Here is a 25,746-nt window from a genome sequence, read left to right as displayed (position 1 = left end):
CTTTTGTGTCACCAGGTATTGACAAACACTACAAGGTATTTGTGCACCAGAGTATGACCTACTAATGGAATAAGATCACATGCCACATCAGTTCACATCTTGACTCATTTCTCTCACCTAACCAGTGATTTGACCAAACATGTGGCATCGTCAGACCTTTACCACAGTCTGAAGGACATACTTACTACTTAACTGCCATCAACTGTCTCACTCGTTGGCCGGAAGTCTTTCCCATGGACGATATCACCGCCAAAAATGTCGCAACCACATTCTTTTGGAGATGTATTACTCATTTCAGAGTGTCCCTTAACATTACTACTGACCAGGGCAGGCTGTTTGCATCCTGTCACCTCATAGTATTTGGTGTGCTGCCTGTGTTACATGTGTTTCCAACTCAGAATCTTCATCAGGTGTTTCCTGATACTAGTCGACAAGCTGACAGGGTCCCATATTTATGCCTGGGTGGTGTCTGGTGTTCACTACGCTGCCTGCGCCCAATGTGGCTGTCGTATCCATCTCCAGGCCTTGTGTTTTATGTCTGCCCCCGTCACTTTTATTTTACCTGGTGGTGACCATCCCATGGTGTCCTGCTTTCAGTCTGCGCCCACAAGGCGCATTCCTAGCACTCTCGTAATACTGTAGAGGTTTCTTATGCTGTTCGCAACCATTTCACTTTCTCTCATGAACATGTCACTCTCCTGCTGTTCTGAGTTCAGTATCGCCTGCAAGGTGCGCTTCCCGCGATACAGGGTTGCTGTAGGAGTTGCCACAGCAATCCCTCATAGCAATGGCCTCCATCTGGACTTCTACTATGTGTCTGCTCCCAAGTTCTGTGGTGCCAGAGGTTTCAGATGGTTAATGTTGTTTCCTGCTCAGTCTGTGACCATTGTGGCTATCTTCCATGGAGGTAGCTACTGCCTGGTACTCCATAAGAGATTTGATCCCATTAATTACACCCTTGGTCATCTAAGGTTCATCACAGGCAAAGGGAATTTTCTTCCATTGTTTCTGTATAGTTTCAAATCCAGATTTCATGCTGTACAGAGCTGGTATCCTGCTTCCCAGATGATCAGGTTCTCTGCCACCTTGATTTCAATAGATTCAGTAATGATAGTATCCCAGAATTGCTCACTTCTCCACCACCTGTCATAGACAAGCTGCAACAGACATCACATGATGACTCTGACAACTCCACATCAGCAAACACTGGTGTCATACAATCTGGACATCATGTGCACTTCAGTCAAAGATACGATTAGCCCATGGGGGGAGGGGGGCAAGGCAGTTATTTAGTTATTGATTGTCGTTATAGTGAATATGTTCAAGATGGGAAGTGTTTATGGTAAGTGACATTATTGCTGATGTTCATTTATTCTCTGCTTTTTGTAATAATTCCTTGTACTGATTTTTGCTATGCATTCTTGGACTGCTTTATGCTTTTGCATGCTGTGCTATTAAATCTTGCAATAAAACAGATTTGCTCTAAAATGCAGCAAGCTTACCCAGGTCCCACATCCTTAAGTGTTTATGGTAAGTGACATTATTGCTGATGTTCATTTATTCTCTGCTTTTTTTAATAATTCCTTGTACTGATTATTGCTATGCATTCTTGGCCTGCTTTATGCTTTTGCATGCTGTGCTATTAAATCTTGCAATAAAAGAGATTTACTCTAAACTGCAGCAAACTTACCCATGTACCACATCCTTAATTTGGCGCCTTTCAGCAATTTCCTAAGATTTAATACACAGTTAATAAGCGATTAATTGTGGTTGGAGTTCCCATTCTCTAGGTCTGTTCCATATGCACAAACTTCTTACATGATTCTCAAACCAACTATTAGTAATCATTGGTCATCGGTTTATGCTATTTAGTTCATATGTCATTGCCAGTAGATCCTATGGACAGTTTGGTTGCCTGTAATCACTGTTGCTCAATTAGCACCACCCAGGAGGCACATGTAGGGTATTTTAAGCTTAAACCTATGGACTGTATTAGATAATTACTTCGAAATGTAGAGACTCCAACCCAGTTTGAGTAAAACTGAAGTGTGTTGCTTCCATTTAAATAATCGGTTGGCGAATGTAAAACTGGAAGTAAGTTTCAGAGGCAGAATTCTACGTCATAATTGGAATTCAAAATATCTTAGTGTCATCCTGGATCGTACACTATGCTTCAAACAACACCTTCTTAACTTAGCTCAAAAGTTGAGGGCTCGAAACAAAATCCTCCATAAGCTATTCACAACTACCTGGGGATCTTCAGCAACCAGCCTGCAATCTTCAGTTCTGGGCTTGGTGTATTCAAGTGCTGAGTATTATACACCTGTCTGGATCAACAGTCATCATACAAGGCGGGTTGATGCCCAGCTGAATACGACAATGCACATAATATCTGGCGCAATCAGATATACTCTGGTTTCTTGGCTTCCACTGGTAACTGGTATCATGCCTCCTGATTTATGCAGATGTACTGCCCTTATGAGGGAATTCCACAAGATCTCCAGGAATTCTAACCTACCCGTGTGTAGCGACCTGCCACTTTCAAATTGTAAGAGACTGAAATCATGCCATCCAACGCTCTGTGACGCTTCTGGCACAGTTGCTAGGAATTTCAAACCTCTTGAAGAATGGAAAGGTCAGTTGGAAGCAGTTACAGATGTGTGCCTGCATAACATCTTCTCAGGTGCTAAACTTTGAAGTTGATTCGACCTACCACGCAAGACCTGGACTACTCTCAACAGAATCTGTACCAGCCATGGCTGATGCAGGGATGCTCTATTTCAGTGGAAGAAGCTGCCTAATCCAGCCTGTGACTGTGGGGCTCCATATCAGACTGTTCACTACATTGTCAGTGAATGCAGGATTCGAGCCTATCACGGTGCTTAAGAGGACTTCCTGCTAGCAACTCCAGATGCAGTGCGGTGGATTGAAGGACTAGATATTCAGTTGTAAAGCCAAACTTAAGTTTCTTGTATGTAAATATGTACATATGTATATGTAATTTAATTTTATGATATGTCTGTATTAGCCATACGCTAAATAAAAATAGCAATCATTTAAGCATGGTGCAAAAACTTACCATCCCAGTCCACACTCAACTACTATTTATCTTTCTCTTCCTTTTCTTACTACAGAATTCCAGTCCCCTATCACAGTTAAATTTTCCTCTTATTTGGCTATCTGGATAATCTGTTTTATCTCATTGTTCACTCTTTGAATCGCTTCATCACCTGCAGTGCCATTTGGCACATATTTTTGTACTATTGTGGTAGCTGTTGGCTTTGTATCAATTTGGCTATGATACTAATGCTCTGCTGTTCATAGTACCTTACCCATCAAAACAACTGTAATTCGCTGTTTTAATAGAGCTGCTTTTTGTCACTTTGAAAGAGATTATTTAATGAAACTTTTAGAACACGATTTGTTCTTATTTATGGACATTGTGTACATTTTTTGGTCTGGCTATTGTAAAACGAAAAATCTTTGTCGCTCTCCAGATATCTTACCTCTTTTGTGGAAGACAAGTCACAGAAAACATACCCAAATCATTGTGGAACATTTGTGATTTGTCACAATAACAAAGCAGAGAAAAAAAGATTATGACCGTATAAAAGGAAAAAAAATCGACTAGTATAGCACCAGTGAGGGCGATCATAAGATCAGACCCAAAAAACGCCCATTTGGTAGAAGTCAGAAAAAATGATGTTCGGTATAAACTGTATAAGGAAAACAGTATCACTTAAATTTGCCAGTACCATATGGAAATAGCGTTAGTGCGGGTCATAGAGAGATTAGAAGCATCCTCCTTGGCAGTTTACACCCCACTCTCGTTATCACGGAGGTATTATATAGAGGTGGCCAAATTAATACAGCAAAGCTCCTTTAAACCCAATTTTTATTCAAAATTAAGATAAATGAGTAACAGTAAACAGTGTAATTTTATAGATGTTTATTACTTTGTTTGCATTCCTCTAGTTTTTATTAAAATCTCTGTTCTTTTAGGCATACTTTATACTAGTTTTTTACAACTGTTTTGAATATGTGGGCCATGAGTCCATGTTTGTGTCAGTAATTCAGTCAAAGCACCCTTTGTTGAAATCTTCTTTGTTCTTATTCTCTTGTTAACTAATGCCCACAGATTTTTTATTAGATTCACATCTGGGCTATTCCCAGATCACAGGAAGACAGTAATAACATTTTCATTCAAGAACTTTCCCTAACTCTTTCGTCTTATTGTTTGGTGCTCCACCATGCATAACATAAAATCTTCACTGTAAAAGACCCATTCAACTGTCCATCATATCATATCACATCAAGTCAATTCAAGTCACATGATCTCAACTTGCATGACTGTTCTCAACTGATTTTTCTCAGGAACTGTGGTCTTCTCAAGATGATCGCCAATTGTTTTTATACCCAAAGTGCACATACACAACACAGTTGATTATAATACATGAATACTGCAGTCTGTGTTTGTAGCAAAATGAAATTTATTGGATGCAAATTATTTGCAGCTTGCAGGGATAGCTTGTATATTAGAGGATGAGAAATGGAGTGTGAAACAATACAAGAAAGGAGTGTGGGTCTGGAAAATGTCATTGCATGATACAGAAGGGAAATTTCACACACAATACAAAGAGGAACAGAAATGTGCGTTTTATAAATAAATTTAAATGTTGAAGCATCAAATTTTTCATTTGTTACCTTGAATTACTAAAGTAACAGAGTGTTATGAACCGCCATCCAACCCTCTGAGCAACTGGTTTGTTTAAGGTTAAATTTAGATACCAGTGAAGTACAAATTTTACACAATACTTATATCTCCCCCAATACATTTACCTTCAAGATTTATGAGTTTCCTTTACATCTTGTATTATGTTGACTACCGATGCTTGCAAATCTGTTTTGTGCACAGTCCTGAGCGCTAATTGACAATAAATAAGCCCACTACAAACATATACTTACCCAAACGACTTTATTAAATTACTTGATGCATATATCACAGAAAAAAGCATTTTGCCACTGCTGCAATGTCTGAAGGTTTCAGTCCATTTCATTATAAAACGATATAAATACCTGATAACATACAAATAAATTCCGCTTGCTAATCAATCTGACTCGACCAACAGTGCTTCTTTCACTTCAAGTTACAGCCATATTGCAATCCATTTCATTTTAAAATATTAAATATCGGTATGCATAAAACTTAACATTATAATTGTAGTAGAGGTTAAGTAGTTTAGAAGTGCTACCAAGAATTCATTTCTACCAAATGATAATTACTGCCTAAATGTGAGAAGGTTAACGATGTTTAAGAATCAGATCTCACACATACTTTAATTCTGTTTTTTCCCCTATTCTTCTTTACTAAAAGAATTTGAATACTTCCTGTTGCTCTTGCTGTGCAGTTCAGACTGCTGCTCTCACTGCTTCAATTAATCTTTCACCATTCATTATAAAATTACAAATTTTGATGAAAGAAATTATGAAAAAAATAACAAAAGTAATTATAACAAAGACTTAGAATAAAAACTTATATTAACCGCAAAAAGCATAATGAAACGAAGAATGGAAGATAATCTCATGGCTGTGTATTGAGAGGATGAGGCTGGGGATCATGTTATCAATACCGACCCATTATGTCAGTCTCCAATAACTTTTTCCCAAGAAACCATGCCATGACATGATGGACAGTTTGGAGGCTGCCATCTGAAATGCATTGTAGAATGTTTTGATGGGACATGATATGACAGCCAGTTTGAATTGGCCTTAAACCATTCCCTAGTCATAGGCAGAAGTCTCTCTTCGAACACTTTCAGATACTATCTTTGATTCATAGAATCTTCAACATGTGCTGGTTACCTGTACCCTTCCACGAAAAAACACTTCAGACCATAACTTAAATGGGATGCTTCACAGTTTGATGTACACAGTCTTGATGAAACTCCCCCTATTCCCTCCTCCCCACATACTGGCTGCTTTCCTCTGTGACACAGAACACTGATTCATAACTGAAGTACACATGGAAGATAATAGTAAGCCTTATTACTACCAAACTTCGCATTACTAATTCTTTTTAGTGATATTCATAAGCGATTTTTGCTATTCATGTATACCACCTCCATAAACGTTCAAAGTCATGTACTAATTTGACGTGCTGGTTGGCCTGTCTTACACAAGTCTCCTTACACTTCTAGCTGACACAATCACTCCATAATCCTTAAACTACATGGCGATTAGCTTACTTGTAGCTTTACGATTGGAAATGATTTTCACTGAACTCTACCGCTCAATTTTGGTTTTCTCCCACATCTGCCAGCATGCTGCTACTGATCAACAAGGTCTTGGATTATATTTTTTAATCATTGTCTGTTGTGAGATGCTTCTGGAAGGAATATGGTGTCGCATGCAGCATCCATCTGCCAAATGTGCTCTAACTGTAGCAACTGCTGTGGGTGACTTGTCTTTCTTCCTATCCATAACCTTAAATTGTATGTCTCCAAATGAACTGAATCAAAGCACTCGCTTGTACGCTTCTATTGCATGGAATTCATTCCAAATAGTTTACTGATGTTGTTAATCAGTGATTAGACAACTAAGGAACACTAACATATTCAGCGACAAACACAACACTCAAAAATGCTCATTAGATAATGTAGTAATGTACTACAAAAGAATAAAAAATACCTGATTTTCAACTGTCTGCATCATCCATTCATTGTAGCCAATTCATAAAATTCATCATTCTCTAAAACTGCTTAAACTTACCTCCGGACACTTCACACTCGCCTCAGAACAATTTTATCTCGCTTCATTATGTGAAATACACATTAAAACCAAATTTTCAAAGTACGTGTTGGTGCTGCATCTTCTCCGTAATACTTTCGCAGCACTTGTATCTCCATTGCACCTGTCACCATTGCAGTAAATTTCTTTCGATAGAATCGTAGTTGAAATTGACTTCGATTATGCCAGAGGTTGTAGTATATGTCACAGTCTTAGACTGTGGTATATGTTATGTTGGGAGGCATGTTTTGTTTATAGACGTCTAGACGAGAAGCGCGTGAATGAAAAAGTGTTTGTTTGTAGTTGGAAGACAGAAAGTGTGGAATAGGTGTTTCGTAGAAACTGTGCTTCATAAATGGCTGTGCAATGCCACTATTTTCAAATAAATTTTCACCCAGAAAACCGACACCACGAAAAGCCATTGCCACTATTGGACAGGAAAGGCCCACTGAGGATCTCGGGTTGGAAGTTGGAGAAATTAGGATAAGGTTGGGAGAACAAGAAGCTGTATTCGACAAGGGAGAATGGCTGCCAGGTATTTCTTATTTTTTGCAAAGTCTGTCGTACTTTCGTCTGTTGCTGATTAATACTGACACCTACATGAAGTAGCTTAATTCGTATGACCCATGAACTGCTCGGTAGAAAGTAAATTTCCATTTTATAGTGTTCTATCAGTTGTTTCTGCACAGTTTACGGAACGTGAGAACAACAAATAATTTATGATCAAGTGTACTACTGGTTAGTCGCGTAGAGATGTCTTTTTCTCTGCATATTGCCAGTATGAATAACAGGCATATGTGGCATTGTTACCGTATTCCAGACTTCCTGTATGTTTTATTAATTTTTAATGTGTCATTAATTTTCTCGCCGCTTTATCTTTCAGCCAGCCATTGTATTTATGTCACTATAGATACACATAAGCCAAATATGTAGTAGAATTACATAAGATAAGAATAATAGAGGCATACATAAAAAATGGTGATACACACATATAGGCCTATATGCTACGTATCACTGAATTACATGGGGCAGAATTAAAGGAACAGACGGAACCTTCAGACAAGAGATATGAATAACAAGACATCGCTGATAATACAACTTGTTTTGTAGATTACATTGAATAATATACAAACTAGACATGTATTGTGTTGCCTACAAACATACTCCATCCTAAGATGGTAACCTGGTAATATATTTATAATGATTTTTGTTGCATGAACTCCTTATCTGAGTAAGAACATATTTTTAAGCAAATATGTACTATTGTATCTTGAATTAACCATGTTTTTTTGTGTTATAGGTCAACTGAAGCGTCAGATTCCACCCGTCTCTTTGACCCTGACGTAAATATGTTGTGGTGTGTGACGTCATTACGGAGCGGAGTTTGAGTTGGTTGTGTTTGTAGATCGGGAAATATGGAAGCGTCCGATCCCGCCCGTCTGCTTTGACCCATGACATCACAAATATGGCGGAAACAAAAACACACACTTTCCACAAGAAGCCTAATGACACTAACGGGACAAGCGCGGGAAATGGGGTGGTTTGGGTGGCGGGGAAACTAAATATAAATAAATTTAGACGCCTTGCGTAGCTACAACATGTAAGTGAAGAAAGCCATGCATGAATACCCACCCACCTCCCCAGGGGTTGTAACCCCTGCAACCAATAGAAGATAAAGATGCTTCAGTAGCCGATTAGTGTTTTTTGTCTTTTTTTAAAAAAAATCTCACGGGATAGAACGAACAGATCAGAAAGATAAATATAATAAACTAAAACAGAAATTGGAGGAAACAGACAATTAAAATAAGTAATAAGTGTTTTTAAATTAAAAAAAAAAAAACTCACGAGATAGAACGAACAGATCAGAAAAGTAAATAAAATAAGATAAAACAGAACTGGAGACAGCCACCCTCAAACCAAACTCCGCGCCGTCATGACGTCACACACAACACCCTTACGTCAAGGGTCAAAGCCGACGCGTGGGATCGGACGCTTCTGTCGACCCGTAGATCGTCTTGTTGTGTTTGATGGCGTTGTGTGTGTGTGTGTGTGTGTTCTCAAGTTTTAATGTTTTGTGTATTGAATGTGTTTTAATGTACACAGGGATGCTTGAGATTTTAATTTGGAGGTGTGGTGGTTTCATCTTTCGTAGCTGTAGGTGTTGGTTTTTTTCGTATAACTAGTTGTAGTTGATCTATATAGGTCAAGGGATATGACCGATTACAATTTTCGTATTTTTATATGTAGGTGTAGGTGTTTTGGTACCATCAGCAGCGGTCAAGAGAAATGTCTGATTCCAGTTTCCACAGTTTTTGCTGTGGTCGTTGGTGTAAATTTTTTGAGATCGTGGTGTGTTCTTTTTAGGTCAACAGCAACTCACAATATCAAAACACAGCTATGACATCATGTTGGAATCGTTCACTTCCCATTTCACTTCCCATGACTTATATAGGTCAGCAGCAGCTCACGATACCAAAACACGTTGGTGACGTCACATTGGAATTGAACACTTCCCTTGACCTATATAAGTAAACAACAGCTCACTGTACCAAAACACACATAGCTATGGCGATAAATTGGAATGGGTCACTTCCCACAACCTGTACAGCTCAAATAACAACTGACAATACCAAAAAAATTGAAATCGAGTACTTCCCCTAAGTACATAAATCAACCACAAGTGCCAATACCAAAACATCAACCACTAACATAAAATAACACTGACCCGACAATGCACAAAAATCCCAGTGAACATCGTAACATGCGAACAATACACAAAAAAAAGGACCTCTTACCACAAAAAAGTTTCGCGCTACACACTAGGTCAGCCACCCCAATCACATGCACGCACATGCATTTAAAAAAGAAAAAAAAAAAGACCCTCTCTCATATTCTGCTTGCACACGCCAAATTTCACTATTTCACTATCGTCGCCTCAAGCCCAAAAAGTTGCGGAAACTTAATGACGGACAACATGTCGTCCCTCATTTCAGCCTGCAGACGCGCCTTATTAACTTGGAAGTCACTCCAACACCTCACAGCACACAATGTTGAAGAGCTGGATGCCGGTCCTTAAATACAGCGTCCTGCCACAGATTTCTGCTGTTCTTCTTCCCCAATAGGTCAGTGGAATATATTCTGTTGTAGCTCGGCTAGCATAACTGACCCGATTACTGCTCTGGCGTGCGGCGAACTGCTTCTTGTCACATATTCTGCTATGCAGTGAGCTGGCCATTGGTACAGCATTCTCCTCAATGTTGCTGAACACAGCGCTCTGCCGACCCAATTATGCCACAGTATCGTATCACTGAGTTGCACAGCTGCCTTATTAACTTGGAAGTCATATCCATACCTAACAAAAGAAGCCACAAATTGAATTAAATGACTTACCACACGACAAACAACAAACCAATAACATCAAACGACTCTGCAATTACATAAACACAACGGAAACTTAATTCTTAACTCACTGAAACTAATTTCCGTTCTTCTATAACAGTCACAACCAATAAATGCACACTTCAAGTACCGACACCCAAATGAGCCCAATATGCCACATAAACACACACCACCAGAGAACACCACCAACCACAAGAAGACATCTACAAACACAACACACTCATAAACTAAACCCCGTGCCGTCATGACGTCACACAATACAATACCCTTATGTCACGGGTCAAAGCCGACGGGTGGGATCAGGCGCCTCCGTTGACCCGATAAGGCATGAATAAAGAGGTACATAAATTTATGTTTGGTTGCATTTGTTTATTGATGTTCTGTACCACATGTCAACGTTCATCCATTCACTGCAATACGATTCCACCATGGTTGGCTTTGAGTTTTAAGCTTGTCATGAAATGTTTTGCTTTAATAGTGGTTGCAGTATCATATCGTCACCCTGTACCTGGGATCATTTCACATGCCTATAAATCATATGAATAAAGTTGAAATGTGGAGAGTACATTAGGGTTTTGCTTCTGCATTTCACCTTTAGAAATTATGAAGAAAAATAGCAGTCATGGTGACAACTTGTGGCTTTTTGGGCTGCCACACTATTCTTTCTTTTTAACCTTTAATATACTGGTTAAGACCTGACAGTGTTTTCCTGTCATGTAAATTTGTTATCATGCAGGAGGACATGTGGTATTGGCATTCTCTCTCCATGTAAACATTAATGTTGTGGCAATTTGCTTATTTATACAAAATGTTACTTCATTTTACGTGAGGAAAGATAGTGTTCAGTAATGAAACCTGCTGAATATCCCATTGTAATATATTTCTTTAGAGGTTACCAATTTTTAAATTGGAGGAACACAAAATATTCTACATCATTTGACAACTAGGCACTTTAGAATATCAAATGGAGAATTTTGATGATTGATGCTTTCAGAGTTCAAGGAAATTATTTCAAAAAATATAATTTTTCTCAAAATTAATCATTGTGGCAAGTTGCTTTATATATATTGTTTGATGTTTTGTAAGTATATATATTTTCTCTGGCAAATAAATGCCAATGCTTTGAAGAATTTGGATGACATTTTTATCTTGTTTTGTTTCTCAGCAATTTACCAGGTGGGCCTGTCGGATTTTGTCTCGAGATATTTGGCCAACATTTGTTTTGTGATTTTTTTCTGACATTTCATCAGAATGATTGGCTAACACGGTCAAAGATTCATCCTTCCTTGCTGGTGGCAGATTGGAGTCGAGCCCTTAGCCAGAGTTTATATGAACTTACAATGCCAATGTTTCAGGGACTTCACGTGGTCACTACTGCTGTAGAACTCCCCTTGTTACATGCAGCTAATCCACTCTCTGTTTCCCTTAGATTTTTCTTTTTCCACCATACATTCCCAGAATGACATAAAGATTTGTTCGTATACTGCTCAGGCATAGTTTAAAGATTATATAGGCCTATATGCTGACCAAGAAGACCAGGGCATGTATCAGATCAGCAAAGAACAAATGAGGCCTACTCAGTCAAGAGCATACTATGTAACATGTATGAGTATTCAAATGACCAGATAATTCATCAAGACCAGAGATTAATGACATTTCAGGTTAGGGCAGATAGAGAGGTCTGTCATGTCAAAGCCTACACTACGTGAGACCGACCACATATGAAATTCTCCGACATACAGTTTCTTTTCTGGAATAAGGCCACCACACCATCTTGTTTAGGGAAGCAATCAGACTTAACAGTAACTCTATACTTTCAACATAGTTGGAGGAAAGTCTTAAGATAAATGAGACCTGGATTCCTCTGCTGAAGAAAATGACTGTTACAGTTAACTAGGGGAGAACTATAGTGGTAATGACCAGGAAAAAGTCATCAGACATTGGCGCAGCAAGTTCATATAACTTCCAGCTTTCAACTTGAGTCCAGTCTGTAAACGGCCACACAAGTGTAAGCAGGGCATGTTAACCGGCACGGGACTCCTTTGCCCGTCACCAGATTCAAACATGGGTTTTCTGCTAAGCGTGAGGAAAAGGATGGTAAGGGAGTGTCCACAGATGGCTCCTGATGACAGAATAACAACATTTATTGATCAACTGCAATCATTGGTTATGGCCCCCCCCCCCCCCCCCCCCCCCAGGGCGAGGTTTACTTCCACTTGTATTATTCTTGGCAGCGATGGATGTGATGAGCAGACGTTCGCATGTGTGCCTGCTGCTGAGTCTGAAGGTGCACTGACATAACTTGAATCTGCTGCCTTGACAGTGGTGCTTCGGCCTTGCAGAGACTCACTGCAGAAGCTGGAACCACGCACCACAGACCTTTGTTGTGCTGGCGGCTGGGGGTGTGGCAGTGGGACAGGCCAATGCCCTGTTTCAGCGGACTACCTCTGGCGGCCGCCTGGCTTCAGTGGGCCAGCGTTCCCAGCCCCTGCCCCTGTCACGGTATTTGTTCCAGCAACATCCCAGGACGATGGCGACAGTGTGTTACCACAAAGTGCACCCATGACAGGCTGCTGTCTGTTGATGGCATCTGACGATAGTTATGGTGGTGGCGGCATTCTGGAGCCTCCTAGGTGGTGCTTTGCATTACAATGGTGACTATTACAATGATTGCGATGGCAGTGATGACTCCAAACTGGTGGTGGTGTTAGGTGACACAGGCTCTGTGTCATGCGTCACTCCAACACCTCACAGCACACAAAGTTGAAGAGCTGGATGCCGGTCCTTAAATACAGCGTCCTGCCACAGATTTCTGCTGTTCTTCTTCCCCAATAGGTCAGTGGAATATATTCTGTTGTAGCTCGGCTAGCATAACTGACCCGATTACTGCTCTGGCGTGCGGCGAACTGCTTCTTGTCACATATTCTGCTATGCAGTGAGCTGGCCATTGGTACAGCATTCTCCTCAATGTTGCTGAACACAGCGCTCTGCCGACCCAATTATGCCACAGTACCGTAGCACTGAGTTGCACAGCTGCATGAAACATGTGTACGACTTCTGGTTCCCAATATTCCTTCACATCTTAACTAATGTCATTACTATAAAACTCCTAAGTTGAATTAATTTAATCACTCTCATCTTTTGACCCTCTGCAACTCTGCTGCCAGTGATATGGAGGTTGAGTCTTTGACAGCGATAGCCAGCCACTCATGCTAGCAAAATGTCAGGAAGACTACTTAATGACCAACAGCCGAAGATACCAATACGAGTGCCAACAGGCAACACGTCTAAAAATGAATGCACAAACTTAAAAGTAAAATATTTATTAATATATTCCACTGATAGTTGAGCTCATGTGTTACAGAAGAGGACTTGTAAACAGTTGTACTTCTGCTCTTTTACAGCATTTGGGATAAATTCCTGTCCAGTGGATGTGCAATGTGTAGCAGTTGATCAAAACGTTATTTCACAGCTAAGTTTAGGAATAGGGTTAGCGCCAGTCAGGCACTTTTCTTCTACATCCTGTGAGCTATGCAGTGAAACCTCATTTGAATAGGAGAAATTTGCTACAGATTTTCTTTCTGAATGACTGGCTGAACTCAGAGTGCAACATTACATCTCGTGAATTTTTGCTCTAGTATTGTACTGAGTGCTTACCACATATCTTTCATACTATTTGCAATTCTAGCATGCAAATACAGGAAAGGTATTGTTTTGTGATAGGTCTACAACTCCGCAGTGGACATTGCTATGGAGCCATTGCATTAGGCTCCTTACAGCCAAGTATATTTCAATTAGCATTTGTGTGCCTGTAGTTTTGTGCTCTACTTTATAGTTCTTGTGTGTAGTTTTTGGCTTCTTAACCATTTTTAATGTCATTTGTATACAAGGTTGAACCTTTTCGATTTTAAATGTAGGCTTATTTGTCAGAAGGCCTATGAGTTTTACAGAAATTGGATCAACTGGTATTCTGATTTTAATCACCAGTTCTTTTACAATCTTACTGCTAGAGGTAAACATCTCTTAACTCCTCTTTAAGTTGTGGCATTGTGGCTTATTTGTAAACTGAACATGTAAAATTACACAATTTTTTATTTATTTACTTCATTTATTTATTTATTGAGGTGGGTGAGGGAGGCAGCTATTACTGAAACTGCACCATGATTACTAGTTGTACCTTCAAAGTAAAAGAAGGATTCCATCGCCATAGGTTGAACAGTTGCTTTACATTTTTTGACAATCAAAAGCTAATATAACAAAAAGTATAAATAAAAATAAATTAAAGATTGATTGATGATCATATGGGTAGTTGTTTTACCTTCTCTTTAAAGCTAAATATCAAAAGCTTACAAAGTGAGCTTTTAAGGATGGTTTAATGATTAATGTGCAGATGAATCACTGGTTAACATATTTAGACCTCATGTCCTATTTAGGTAACCTTGTTGGAACGTTTAGTTACCTGTAATTTAGATGAATTTCATTACATTGTTCCTTTAAAATCCTGGGTACCTAATTATTTTATGTAAAAAAATCCACTATTAAAAAACTGCAAAGAGTAGTACTCACTCACTTTCAAAAAAGTCTAAGGTGATCCTAACATGTTTGATGACCTGTATTTGGTAGAAGAATAGCAAGAACGTTTTCAAATTGTTTCTAGGATACATCCTCCTCATCAACATTCAACAACTTTGCTGAGTCCCTGACAAGTCTCATACACATAGTCTGTATTTCTCAATTTTTGTGAAGAGCGCTCTGCACAAATGCAGCATACATATATTTGGCTGTTATCTTCACAAAATAAATGTCCTAGGCAAGCTCTTTGCGACATCTGGTTCTGAAGCTGTTACTGCTTAAAGATTGTATGTCTACAGGTCTTTGAAATATGATTGTTCATCACTCATCTCAGGATTTGTAGAGATGAGAAAATGTACACAGGGTGTAAGTTGAAGAACTTGGTTTCAGTATATAGATATTCTTTTTAAAATGAAAAAAGAAAAGCTCCCTTTACTATCAGATTCATGTAATGCTTCTGCAAACAAACTATTTTTTCAGTTGTGGGTGTATAGAAGACTTGACATCCTTCCGCTTTTAACACCTGCGAAAAAGTTTTGTATTGTGAGCAGACTATCACTTGTAAGTTTCCAAGATAAAGTTCCTTGTCTCTAAGAAAATCTGCTTATTACCTTTTTCTGCATGCTTTTCCATACATACTTTTTGTATGGCCACTGACTTTTTTGTACTTTCTTTTTCTTTCAGCATCCCTCATATCATAGAGTGTTAAATTAAAAAAATTTCAGATGTGGTTGCCTTTATCTTCATGTTGTCTCATCTTTTTCTATCTTATTGTCTTTATTTTCTTTGTGAGTGCTGTATGTACTGGCACCTTGCAACTCATCATTTGAATTTGCAGTCAGCTGTAGAAAGGAATGACGACAACGAAAATTTGTGCCGGAGTGGGACTTGAACCCGGATTTCCCACTTGGATGCATGCATGACCAAAGGAACTTCGCATCGTAATCAGAATAATACAGGAACTGTAATATTGTATTTCTGCAACTTTTTTCGAAGTTGTCTCGTATTCTTTGCTGACATTGTTTTTCCAATTTTCTGATTAAATAGTAATTGGTCTAGATTTCATAACAGCCCAAAAGCCTGGCCCAGATGGGACACAATTACTTTCAAGATTTATACATGGTCATTTATATATTAAACTCTGCTTTGTGGATCACTAGATGTATTTAGTGGGTTTTCTAACTCGGAAGCTAAAATCAGCAGAACCACTGTAGCTGCTGAGTGACTGATAAAACTTTGCATGTTTTATGTCAGTGGTGGAACACTAAATGCATAACAAAAAAACCTTTTCTGGAAGTAATGCTCTACTCTTTAAACTTAACAATGCAAATAATAACTGTGGCTGCAGTTTAAGCTTAATTAGCTGCTAATATAAAAAGCAAGTTTTTTGCCCTCCTTCCTCATCTGCAGAAGTGCCGACTCCATGTAACTATATTTCCTGGAATAATTTTGTAACTTTGATAATTTTTTCAGAACACTACAAACAGTGACATAAATTTAATTAACAATAAAATTTTTAAAAAAAGTCTCAGGCTCTGTTTCACATGGAATCTCACAAAGCCCACCATAGGGATTTATTCTAATGTTTATTGTCAACATGTTGTTTATCCACAAAGAACCTTATTTAAAAAATGTTTACTACATGGGTATAAACTTGATGCAAATGGTAGCCGCTGCATCATGGATTCCGTTATCTGACAAAGCAAAGCAAATAGTTCAGTAAAGTGAGAATGTTAAGGAAAAAGCAGAAGCATTTGCCCAGGAATCTGAGTCCCATGAGATGAGAGGCAAATTGTCAAACACTAATAATTCCCATTTCTATTTAAATATCATATAACTTGGTAGGCGCTACATCTACACTCTTTATTGTTAACCACTGCATGCACAAATATTACATCGGCTGATAACTGTTCACCAAATAATGACAACAGTAGAGAAACATTTAACTTAACTGTTAACTATCGAGGTACAAAGTCCTGTCACTGAAAACTGAATGCACACCAGTGCAGAGCTACGAGAACATTTGTTTATGACAGAGGAGATGCAACTGGACAAGGATCCTCTGGCAGTGGCCCAATGTACTCATACATGCCGGCGAGATGCTGACTGCACACAACAGTGGCACACTTGCTTTGTTTGGTCACCACTGGTGCTGGATACAAATGCTGCGATGGCGGATTGCAAGGGTGTGCTGCCACAGTAGGTAATATCAATTGCTCCTTATAGATACGAGGCATCCATTTCATTATATTATGTGTTCACTGTTTCTGGTCCCTTCAACCCCCACATACCAACCATCCGCTTAATTGTTGACACTCAGCATTTCTAATTTGGGCTATTATGTCACATTAATTTGTCAGTTACTTTAGGTGAACAAGACACAGTGTTGACTTTCCCGCTATTAACAGCCCTTTGCAGACTGACAACTGCATGTCACAGAAGCAACTATTTTGTTCCAACCACTGCTTTCCAGACTACATGATCATGAAGCTTCCTTTTCTAATGAGTCTTCATAAAATCACAGCCCTTTGCAGACTGACAACAGCATGTCACAAAAGCAACTATTCTGTTCCAACCACCGCTTTCCAGACTACATGATAATGAAGCTTCCTTTTCCAATGAGTCTTCATAAAATCATTTGTCATATTGTTATATTGGTAGCATTTGTTTCCGGCAATGAAATTTCATAGAAACATTTTAAGAATGTGCGAAGAGAAACAACAGATCAACCATTGAAAGAAACACATTTTAATTTCCACACAAGAAAGTAAAACTTGTTAATTGCATATCGTATTTATGTTACAAATGTTGCTCGGTTCGACGTTCCTCTGCATCCACGACAGATCCACTACAGATACCAATTCGCAATTGTTCACAGCACTTTTCAAACAGCCAACTCTGAAACATCTAGCTGTCATGACATAGCTTGTGCACTACTAGATGACGGCCCATTGCATCTAGCCATGCCTAAAGTAACTTGTGGCACTATTACCAAATTTACAGTTAAATCGAACTTTGGAATCATCTTCATCAGTTCTGGTGTGCAAAGACTTCTCAGTCCTGCTCTAATGTGTCAATACTCATGAAGAGCAGCGGCACTATTGCCGTTGTTTTGATAAAAGAGCATCAAGAGTAAAGCCCTGCTCACTTTGTCCAGGCCCATGTTTATTGTTTGCAGATGTAATACACAACGATGCTTGTGTTTCAACCATACATCAGCATACCAGTACCTGCGCCTAATGGCAAGTCAAGGCACTAACACTATTAAGAACACAAATTCTGTAGTGCACAGTCTGAATGTCTTTCCTACAAAGTTGGTGCTCACATGGTACACAGTTTTCCACGTACACTGGCACAAGTAGGAAAGTTTAAGTACCATATTTTATGGACTATAAGGTGCACTTTTTCTCCGAAAAATTGCTTGCGTGTAACACTCGAAATTAATATAAAAATGACCGGTGTTTAATTTAAAACTCCCATCAGTCTTAAAAATGGCCTTATATTCGACACTGCGGGAAACCTGTCTCTATCTGGCATCACTGAATCCCACTAGCAGCAGCAGTGTGCTGATGCAACAAACATAAGTTGTGGGGATTCACCAGCTTGCTAACACTGTCTCCCTTCTGCCCCACCATCACAAATCCAGAACACTGTCTGGCCTATGATGCATCATTGCAGTCTGTGGTGCCAGTGTATTTTAATTGAAAGGGATTTGTGTTATTGGTAACAGTACAATATTTTTGTAATGGAAAGAAATAAGAGGTATTTGTATGATTCGGGGTATAAATTGAAAGTAGTGGCATTTGCAGCAGAACATGGAAACAGAGCAGCTTAGTGGCATTTTGACCCTCCACCAACAGAAAAGAAATGAAGACTAAATATGCAAATACAGGACTGGATGCAAAATGACCAAAACTAGATGATGATGTATTGAAATGGGTTCAAGGACACTGTCAAAATGGCAATGGAATTAATACAAAAATGATTCAAATACATGCTCCTAAGCTAGTACTACAGTGGAGCTTAATGAATTTTAAGGGTTTAGTTGGTCGGTGCTACAGGTTTATGAAGCGTCATGGACTTAGCTTGCAAACCGAAACCAAAAGATCTCTGAAAATGCCACAAGCGTATGAAGAGAAAATATTATATTTCCATCACTTTATTATTCAGCATCAAAAGAAAACCAGTATGGAACTAAGCCAAATAGTGAATATGGACGAAACTCCTCTGGCATTTGATGTTCCGAGGAACAGAACTGTTGCTGTGAAACATGCTCAAACTGTAACTATAAAAACAAGTGGACATGAAAAAATGCTCTACACTGCTGTCCTTTCATACTACTAAAATTGTCCTAAATTTAATTCAGTGATCATTTTCAAGTGCGAAACTGTGCCAAAACCTAAAATAACCACCAGATGTTGTTGTTCACTTACATGACAAGGGTTGGATGGACGAGGCTGGTGTGAAGTTACGGATTAACAATGTGTGGGATAGGAGAGGTGCTTTATTGAAGGAGAGTTCTCTTCTTGAGCTAGAACAGTGTAGTAGTCATTTGAAAAAGTCTCTGAAAGAGAAATTGAGACAGGGAAATACAGAGCTTGCTGTTATTCTGGGAGGGCTTACTACACAATTGCAACCTCTTGATGCCTCAATAAATAAACCATTTAAAAGTGTGTATGAGAGGAATCGTGGAACAAATGGGTGGTGGATGTTGAAACTGAACATGAATTAATGCCAAAGGGAGCTTTAAGATGACTTACAATCAAAGAAGTGTGTCAATGGATAAAGCAGTCATGGTCTAAAACGAGAAAAGACATTTGTTGTAGTTGTAGTAGTAGTAGTAGTAGTAGTAGTAGTAGTTGTTGTTGTTGTTGTTATCTAGCTACATGACTAACTTCAGCCTGCATCCACTTGAACCATCTTGCAGTAGTCACACTTTGATCTCTTTCTATAAGTTTTACATCCCCCACTCTCTTCTCTCCATCACCAAATTGACAATTTCTTGATGCCTCAGGCTGTATACCAGCAACCAAACCTTTCTTTTACTCAGGTTGTGCAATAAATGTAGTTTCTCTCCAGTCTGATTCGGTCATTTGTACTACTTACACTGAAGAGCTGAAGAAACTGGTACACCTGCATAACATCGTGTAGGGCCCCTGCGAGCACGCAGAAGTGCCGCAACACAACGTGACATGGACTCGACTATTATCTGAAGTAGTGCTGGAGGAAATTGACACCATGATTCCTGCAGGGCTGTCCACAAATCCGTAAGAGTACGAGGGGGTGGAGATCTCTTCTGAACAGCACATTGCAATGCATCCCAGATACGCTCAATAATGTTCATGTATGGGGAGTTTGGTGGCAAGCAGAAGTGTTTATACTCAGGAGAGTGTTGCTGGAGCCACACTGTGGCAATTCTGGATGGTGGGGTGTTGCGTTGCCCTGCTGGAATTGCTCAAGTCCGTCGGAATGCACAGTGGGCATGAATGGATGCAGGTGATCAGACAGGATAGTTACGTACATGTCACCTGTGAGAGTCGTATCTAGATGTATCAGCGGTCCCGTATCACTCCAGCTGCACACGCCCCACACCATTACAGAGCCCCCACCAGCTTGAACAGTCCCCTGCTGACATGCAGGGTCCACGGATTCGTGAGGCTGTCTCCATATCCGTACATGTCTATTCGTTCAATACAATTTGAAATGAGACTTGTCCAACCAAGCAACATGTTTTCAGTCATCAGTAGTCCAATGTTGGTGTTGATGAGCCCAGACGAGGCATAAAGATTTGTGTCGTGCTGTCATCAAGGGTACACGATTGGGCCTTCGGCTCCGAAAGCCCATATTGATGATGCTTCATTGAATGGTTCGCATGCTGACACTTGTTGATGTCCCAGCATTGAAATCTGCAGCACTTTGTGGAAGGGTTGCACTTCTGTCACGATGAATGATTCTTTTCAGTCATGATTGATCCCGTTCTTTCATGATCTTTCTCCAGCCGCAGTGATGTCGGAGAGTTGATGTTTTACCGGATTTCTAATATTCACAGTACACTTGTGAAATGGTCATACGGAAAAATCCCAATTTCATCGCTACCTTGGAGATGCTGTGTCCCATCGCTCGTGTGCCAACTATAACATCACATTCAATCTCACTTAAATCTTGATAACCTGCCATTGTAGCAGCAGTAACTGATCTAACAACTGCACCAGACACTTGCTGTCTTATATAGGCATTGCCAACTGCAGCACTGTATTCTGTCTGTTTACATATATCTGTATTTGAATACATGTGCCTATACCAGTTTCTTTGTCATTTCAGTGTATCTGATGTACCTATATCATCTTCTGTAGCAGACATTTCAAATGCTTCAACCCTTCTTGGCTGCACTGTTTACCGTCAACATTTCACTTCTGTACAAGACTATACTTCAGGCAAATACTTTAAAAATGCTTCATAACACTTAAAATTTGTATTAGACTTTAAAATATTTCTTTTTCATGAAAAATTTTCTTGCTATGGCCAGTTGGCATTTAATGTTCTATGGTTAACTGACATAATCATTCAGTGGAGGAGGCAATCTATATTTTCTATTGTAGTCTTCTTTTGAAAACAAATTTATTTTTTAAGATTGCTACATTAACACAATTACTGGATCACTAGTTTCAGTAGTATGTGTTGCCATCCTCAGCTCTATAAAAATAAAATAGGTTGGTGTTACAAGCTTACAGTCATAGAAATAAAAAATTAGTAGGGAATGCACAACCACTCAATGACGAAAGTTCCGTAACCAAACAAATGGGCAGTGGAAGTTACATCATACACTGCTTGCACCATTCTCTCATACGAGGACTATTCAGTATGCTGTAAAATAACAACTCTCATAAAATTCTGCTCATGTGGATGGATACAATCCAAATTTAACATAAGTAATAAATAGCTCTAACAAGTAAAATTTTTAAATAAAAGCGTACCATAAAAAAGTTGAGGCATTACAGTGACATACAAGGTGTTCCATAAAGTGTGATTTGTCTGCAGCTTAATTTGTTGTCTGTAATAAGTAGCAATCGATCTTTTCCTACATTGTTTATAGTCCTACCTGGAATTTTCATTGTTTAAGATCTAAGTTGACTACCTAATCACAATGGCAAAGTTTACTCAAATTGTGTATGAAATAAAAAATATGCTGGAAACTGTCGTGGATGATTGCCTACGCCATCAGATAAGAACTGGACAATTTGCGACATAAATTGGGTACAACTTTCCAGAATGAGATTTTCACTCTGCAGCGGAGTGTGCGCTGATATGAAACTTCCTGGCAGATTAAAACTGTATGCCCGACCGAGACTCGAACTCGGGACCTTTGCCTTTCGCGGGCAAGTGCTCTACCAACTGAGCTACCAAAGCACGACTCACGCCCAGTACTCACAGCTTTACTTCTGCCAGTACCTCGTCTCCTACCTTCCAAACTTTACAGAAGCTCTCCTGCGAAGCTTGCAGAACTAGCACTCCTGAAAGAAAGGATATTGCAGAGACATGGCTTAGCCACAGCCTGGGGGATGTTTCCAGAATGAGATTTTCACTCTGCAACAACTTTGCATACATGTGGCATGAACAAGACACACACATGCTACATCTTGCTGCTTCATGGTCTAAAGTCAGGTCGGCTGCAGCAGAGTAACTGAGAAGTGGATTCAGAGTATAATGGAAACTAGTGCTTAGAGGTCCAACCAGATGGTGGTCTGAACTGCGTGATGTCGATTACAACAAATGTAAAGGGGGCACATTTTTGTTTTAACATTGGAATGAACAAAAGAAATGTAACATCAACATAGTAATCGTAATATCAAAATTTATGCAAATTGTGTATAAAAGAAACAGTAGCTGTAAATTATTATTGATGGCTGCCTAGACCACCAGGTAAAGAGTTTTTTATTGGTACATATTTTTCGTAAAAAAATTTTTGTACATGAGTGTATTAGGTTGGTGCATAAGTTCGTAGCATTTTTGTTTTTCATGTTAGTATTCCAGTTTCTGTGAGCTTATTTATCATTTGTCATTATTTATTTGTAATTCACTGTTGCTATTTGAGTTTACGTATTGTCATTTGGAGATAGTGAGTGGAGCAGTGGATGCTAGAAATTGGAATGCAATGTGGAGAAATAGAACATTTTTGACATCATCATCTGTTTAAGTTCAGTAGATGGCTGACAGCAGCAGAGGCATCCAGAAACATTTGCACTGTGTATGGGGATAATGGAATTGGACAGAGCATGGCAAGAAAATGGTTATCTTGTTTCAAGGAGGATTGTTTCGGTATTAGTCACTCCCCACATTCACGAAGACCTTCGGGATTTGATGAAGTTTGTTTAAACACATTAATCCCCAATGGTCTACGTCACTGTACTCGAGAACTGGCAAATGTAATTATCTTTTATCATTCCACCATTGCGACTTTCGGATGCAATGTGGAAAGTTCAAAAATCAGGTGTATGGGTACCATATGCTCTAAGCCAAAATCACAAAAATCGGTGATCGGCCATATGTGCATCTCTGCATGTTAGTCATCAATTGGGTCGTGAACACCACCACCATTCCTATCCTGTATCATTACTTGTGATGAGAAATGGCATCTTTATGCTAACATAAGGAAAAGAAAAGAATAATTGAGCCCAAACAAAGCAGCAACTCCCCATACAAAGAACTGCATCTAGAGGAACAGCGACGGTGTGGTGTACTATGAATTGCTTACCTGAGGTGTAACCATCACCGCTTACATTTATTGTCAACAGCTGAGACATCTTGCAGGTCCAGTCCGAGAAAAATGACCAGTAAGACTGCGTGAAGTGATGCTACTCCATGATAATGCCTTCGTCCATTTTGCTAGGCTGACAAAAGACGCTATACAGGAGTTGGGTTGGGAAGTTGTTCCACAGCCACCTTTTTGCCTGATCTTGTGCTCTCAGATTTTCGTCTTTTGCACTCTCTTGCCTTCAAGGAACTTCCTTTCTGGATGAAAATGTGTTCCGATTATGATCAACAAGTTCTTCTTCTCAAAACTATGATTTCTACAGTTGTGGAATTGAAAAGTTACCCCAGCACTGACAGACTGTTTTAAATAGCAAAGGGGAATATATTATTGATGACTAAAATCTGTTATGTGTGTCTGTTGTGTTTATTAATCTTGTGGGGAAAATGCTACTAGCTTACACACCAACCTAATGTTTAATATTACAGTCTTACATTGTGTGGAAGCTTTTTGCACTATTTCCTTCTATGTATTGTTGATTGTCATTCTTTGCTTGCCCTGAAACTGATCAATAAGGTCAAATCCTATTTCATAATTCTGTAAATATCAACTGTGTAGCTTTCCCCCATAGAACAATTCTGTTACATATATTGTACAGTATGAACGTGTTAATGCATGTCATGTATTATGTTGTCCTTATCTCGCAAATTGTCCAGGTTTTATCTGATGGCATAGGCAACCATCCATGACAGTTTGCAGCATACTGTTTATTTTATATGCAATTTGAGTAAACTTTGCCTTTGTTATTAGGTACTTGTTGTAGTCAACTTTGATCTTAAACAATGGAAATTCCAGGTAGGAATATCAACAATGTAGCAAAAGATCGATTGCTACTTACCTTAAAGGTGACTCATTAAGTTGCAGACAGACACTGTTAAAAGACATTTACACAAAGCTTTCAGCAACAGCCTTCATCAGAAAAAGAAAAACACACACCATTCATACTAACAAGCAAGCGCACCTCATGCAGACATGGCTACCAACTCCAGCAGCTCGGGTTGCAATTCCATTCTGTTCTTTGATTGTGCCTGTTTGCAATTTAACATGTCATCTTTAAGCAAGTGTAAGTAGAAATCTATCATTGTTGGTATTCCTAGTTTGATGTTACATTTCGTCTGTTAATTCTAATGTTAAAACAAAATTGTGACCCCTTTACATTTGTTGCAATTGACATCAGGCAGTGCAGACCACCATCTGGTTGTACCTCTCAGCACTAGTTTCTGTTACACTCCAAATCCACTTGTCAGTTATTCTGTCACAGCCAAGCTGGCTTTATACCATGAAGTGGCAAGATGTGGCATGTGTCTGTCTTGTTCAACCCATGTGTACTCAAAGTTGTACATACTTTATGATAGAACACCTGGCATGCCACAGTAATGTCTCGACTTGTTTATGGTATGTTTTTATTTACTAGTTAGAGCTACTTATTATTATATGTTGCCTTTGGATTGTATCCATCCATATGAGTAGAATTTTGTGAGAGTTGTTATTTTACAGCATATTGTATAGTCCTCATGTGGGAGAGTGGTGTAAGCAGTGTATGATGTAACTTCCATTGCCTGTTTTTTGGGTATGTAATTGTTGTCATTGAGCTGTTGTGTATGCCCGAGTACATTTTTTTATTTATTTGACTATAAGCCTGTAACATCAACATATTTTCTTTTTATAGATCTGGGGATGGCAGGTAGTATATTGCTGGAACCAGTAAGCCAGTAATTATGTTAATGTAGCAATCTTAGCAAGTAAATTGGTTTTCAAAAGAAGACTACAATACAAATTTAATATTATTTCTACTTTGACCATTACTAGTTATTTTGCTGCCAAATAGCAAAATTCGACCACTGATTTCCTAATTAGATTGTCTCAGATTTATTTAATTTAATTTGTCTGCACGCCTTTATCCTTGTTTTATTTTTGTTAGTATTCATTGTATAACCATGTCTTCTTCATCTGTTGCATGTTCCCTTTCTGTGATATTGCCTTACCCTTCTGTGTATTTCTTCCATCTTTCAGCATTCCCTTGTTTGCTAAAAACTGCCTTGCCATTTCAGCCCTTGATATTCATACAACCTCTTTTCTCTATAGCTTTAATTAATTTTCCTTTCAGTAACATATATTTTTCCGATAGTCAAGCTTGTTTCTAAAGTTTTGCACTTCTCCTGTAGCCATTGCTAATTTGC

General features: G+C 39.0%; 1 protein-coding gene across 1 annotated transcript in view; it reads left to right on the top strand.

Annotated features, from left to right (window-relative positions):
- The first annotated feature begins 7,010 nt into the window (after nt 1–7,010).
- The window catches only part of LOC126147687 (protein chibby homolog 1), a 39,050-nt gene continuing 20,314 nt past the window's right edge, over nt 7,011–25,746 (top strand). Inside the window, exon 1 of the mRNA XM_049915711.1 lies at nt 7,011–7,321. Within this exon, the coding sequence (XP_049771668.1) occupies nt 7,153–7,321 (169 nt within the window). The 5' untranslated portion in view covers nt 7,011–7,152. The remainder of the gene's footprint in view (nt 7,322–25,746) is intronic.

The sequence above is a fragment of the Schistocerca cancellata genome, chromosome 2 (assembly GCF_023864275.1).
Source record: "Schistocerca cancellata isolate TAMUIC-IGC-003103 chromosome 2, iqSchCanc2.1, whole genome shotgun sequence".
NCBI lineage: Eukaryota > Metazoa > Arthropoda > Insecta > Orthoptera > Acrididae > Schistocerca > Schistocerca cancellata.
This window is presented reverse-complemented; position numbering and strand designations above follow the sequence as displayed.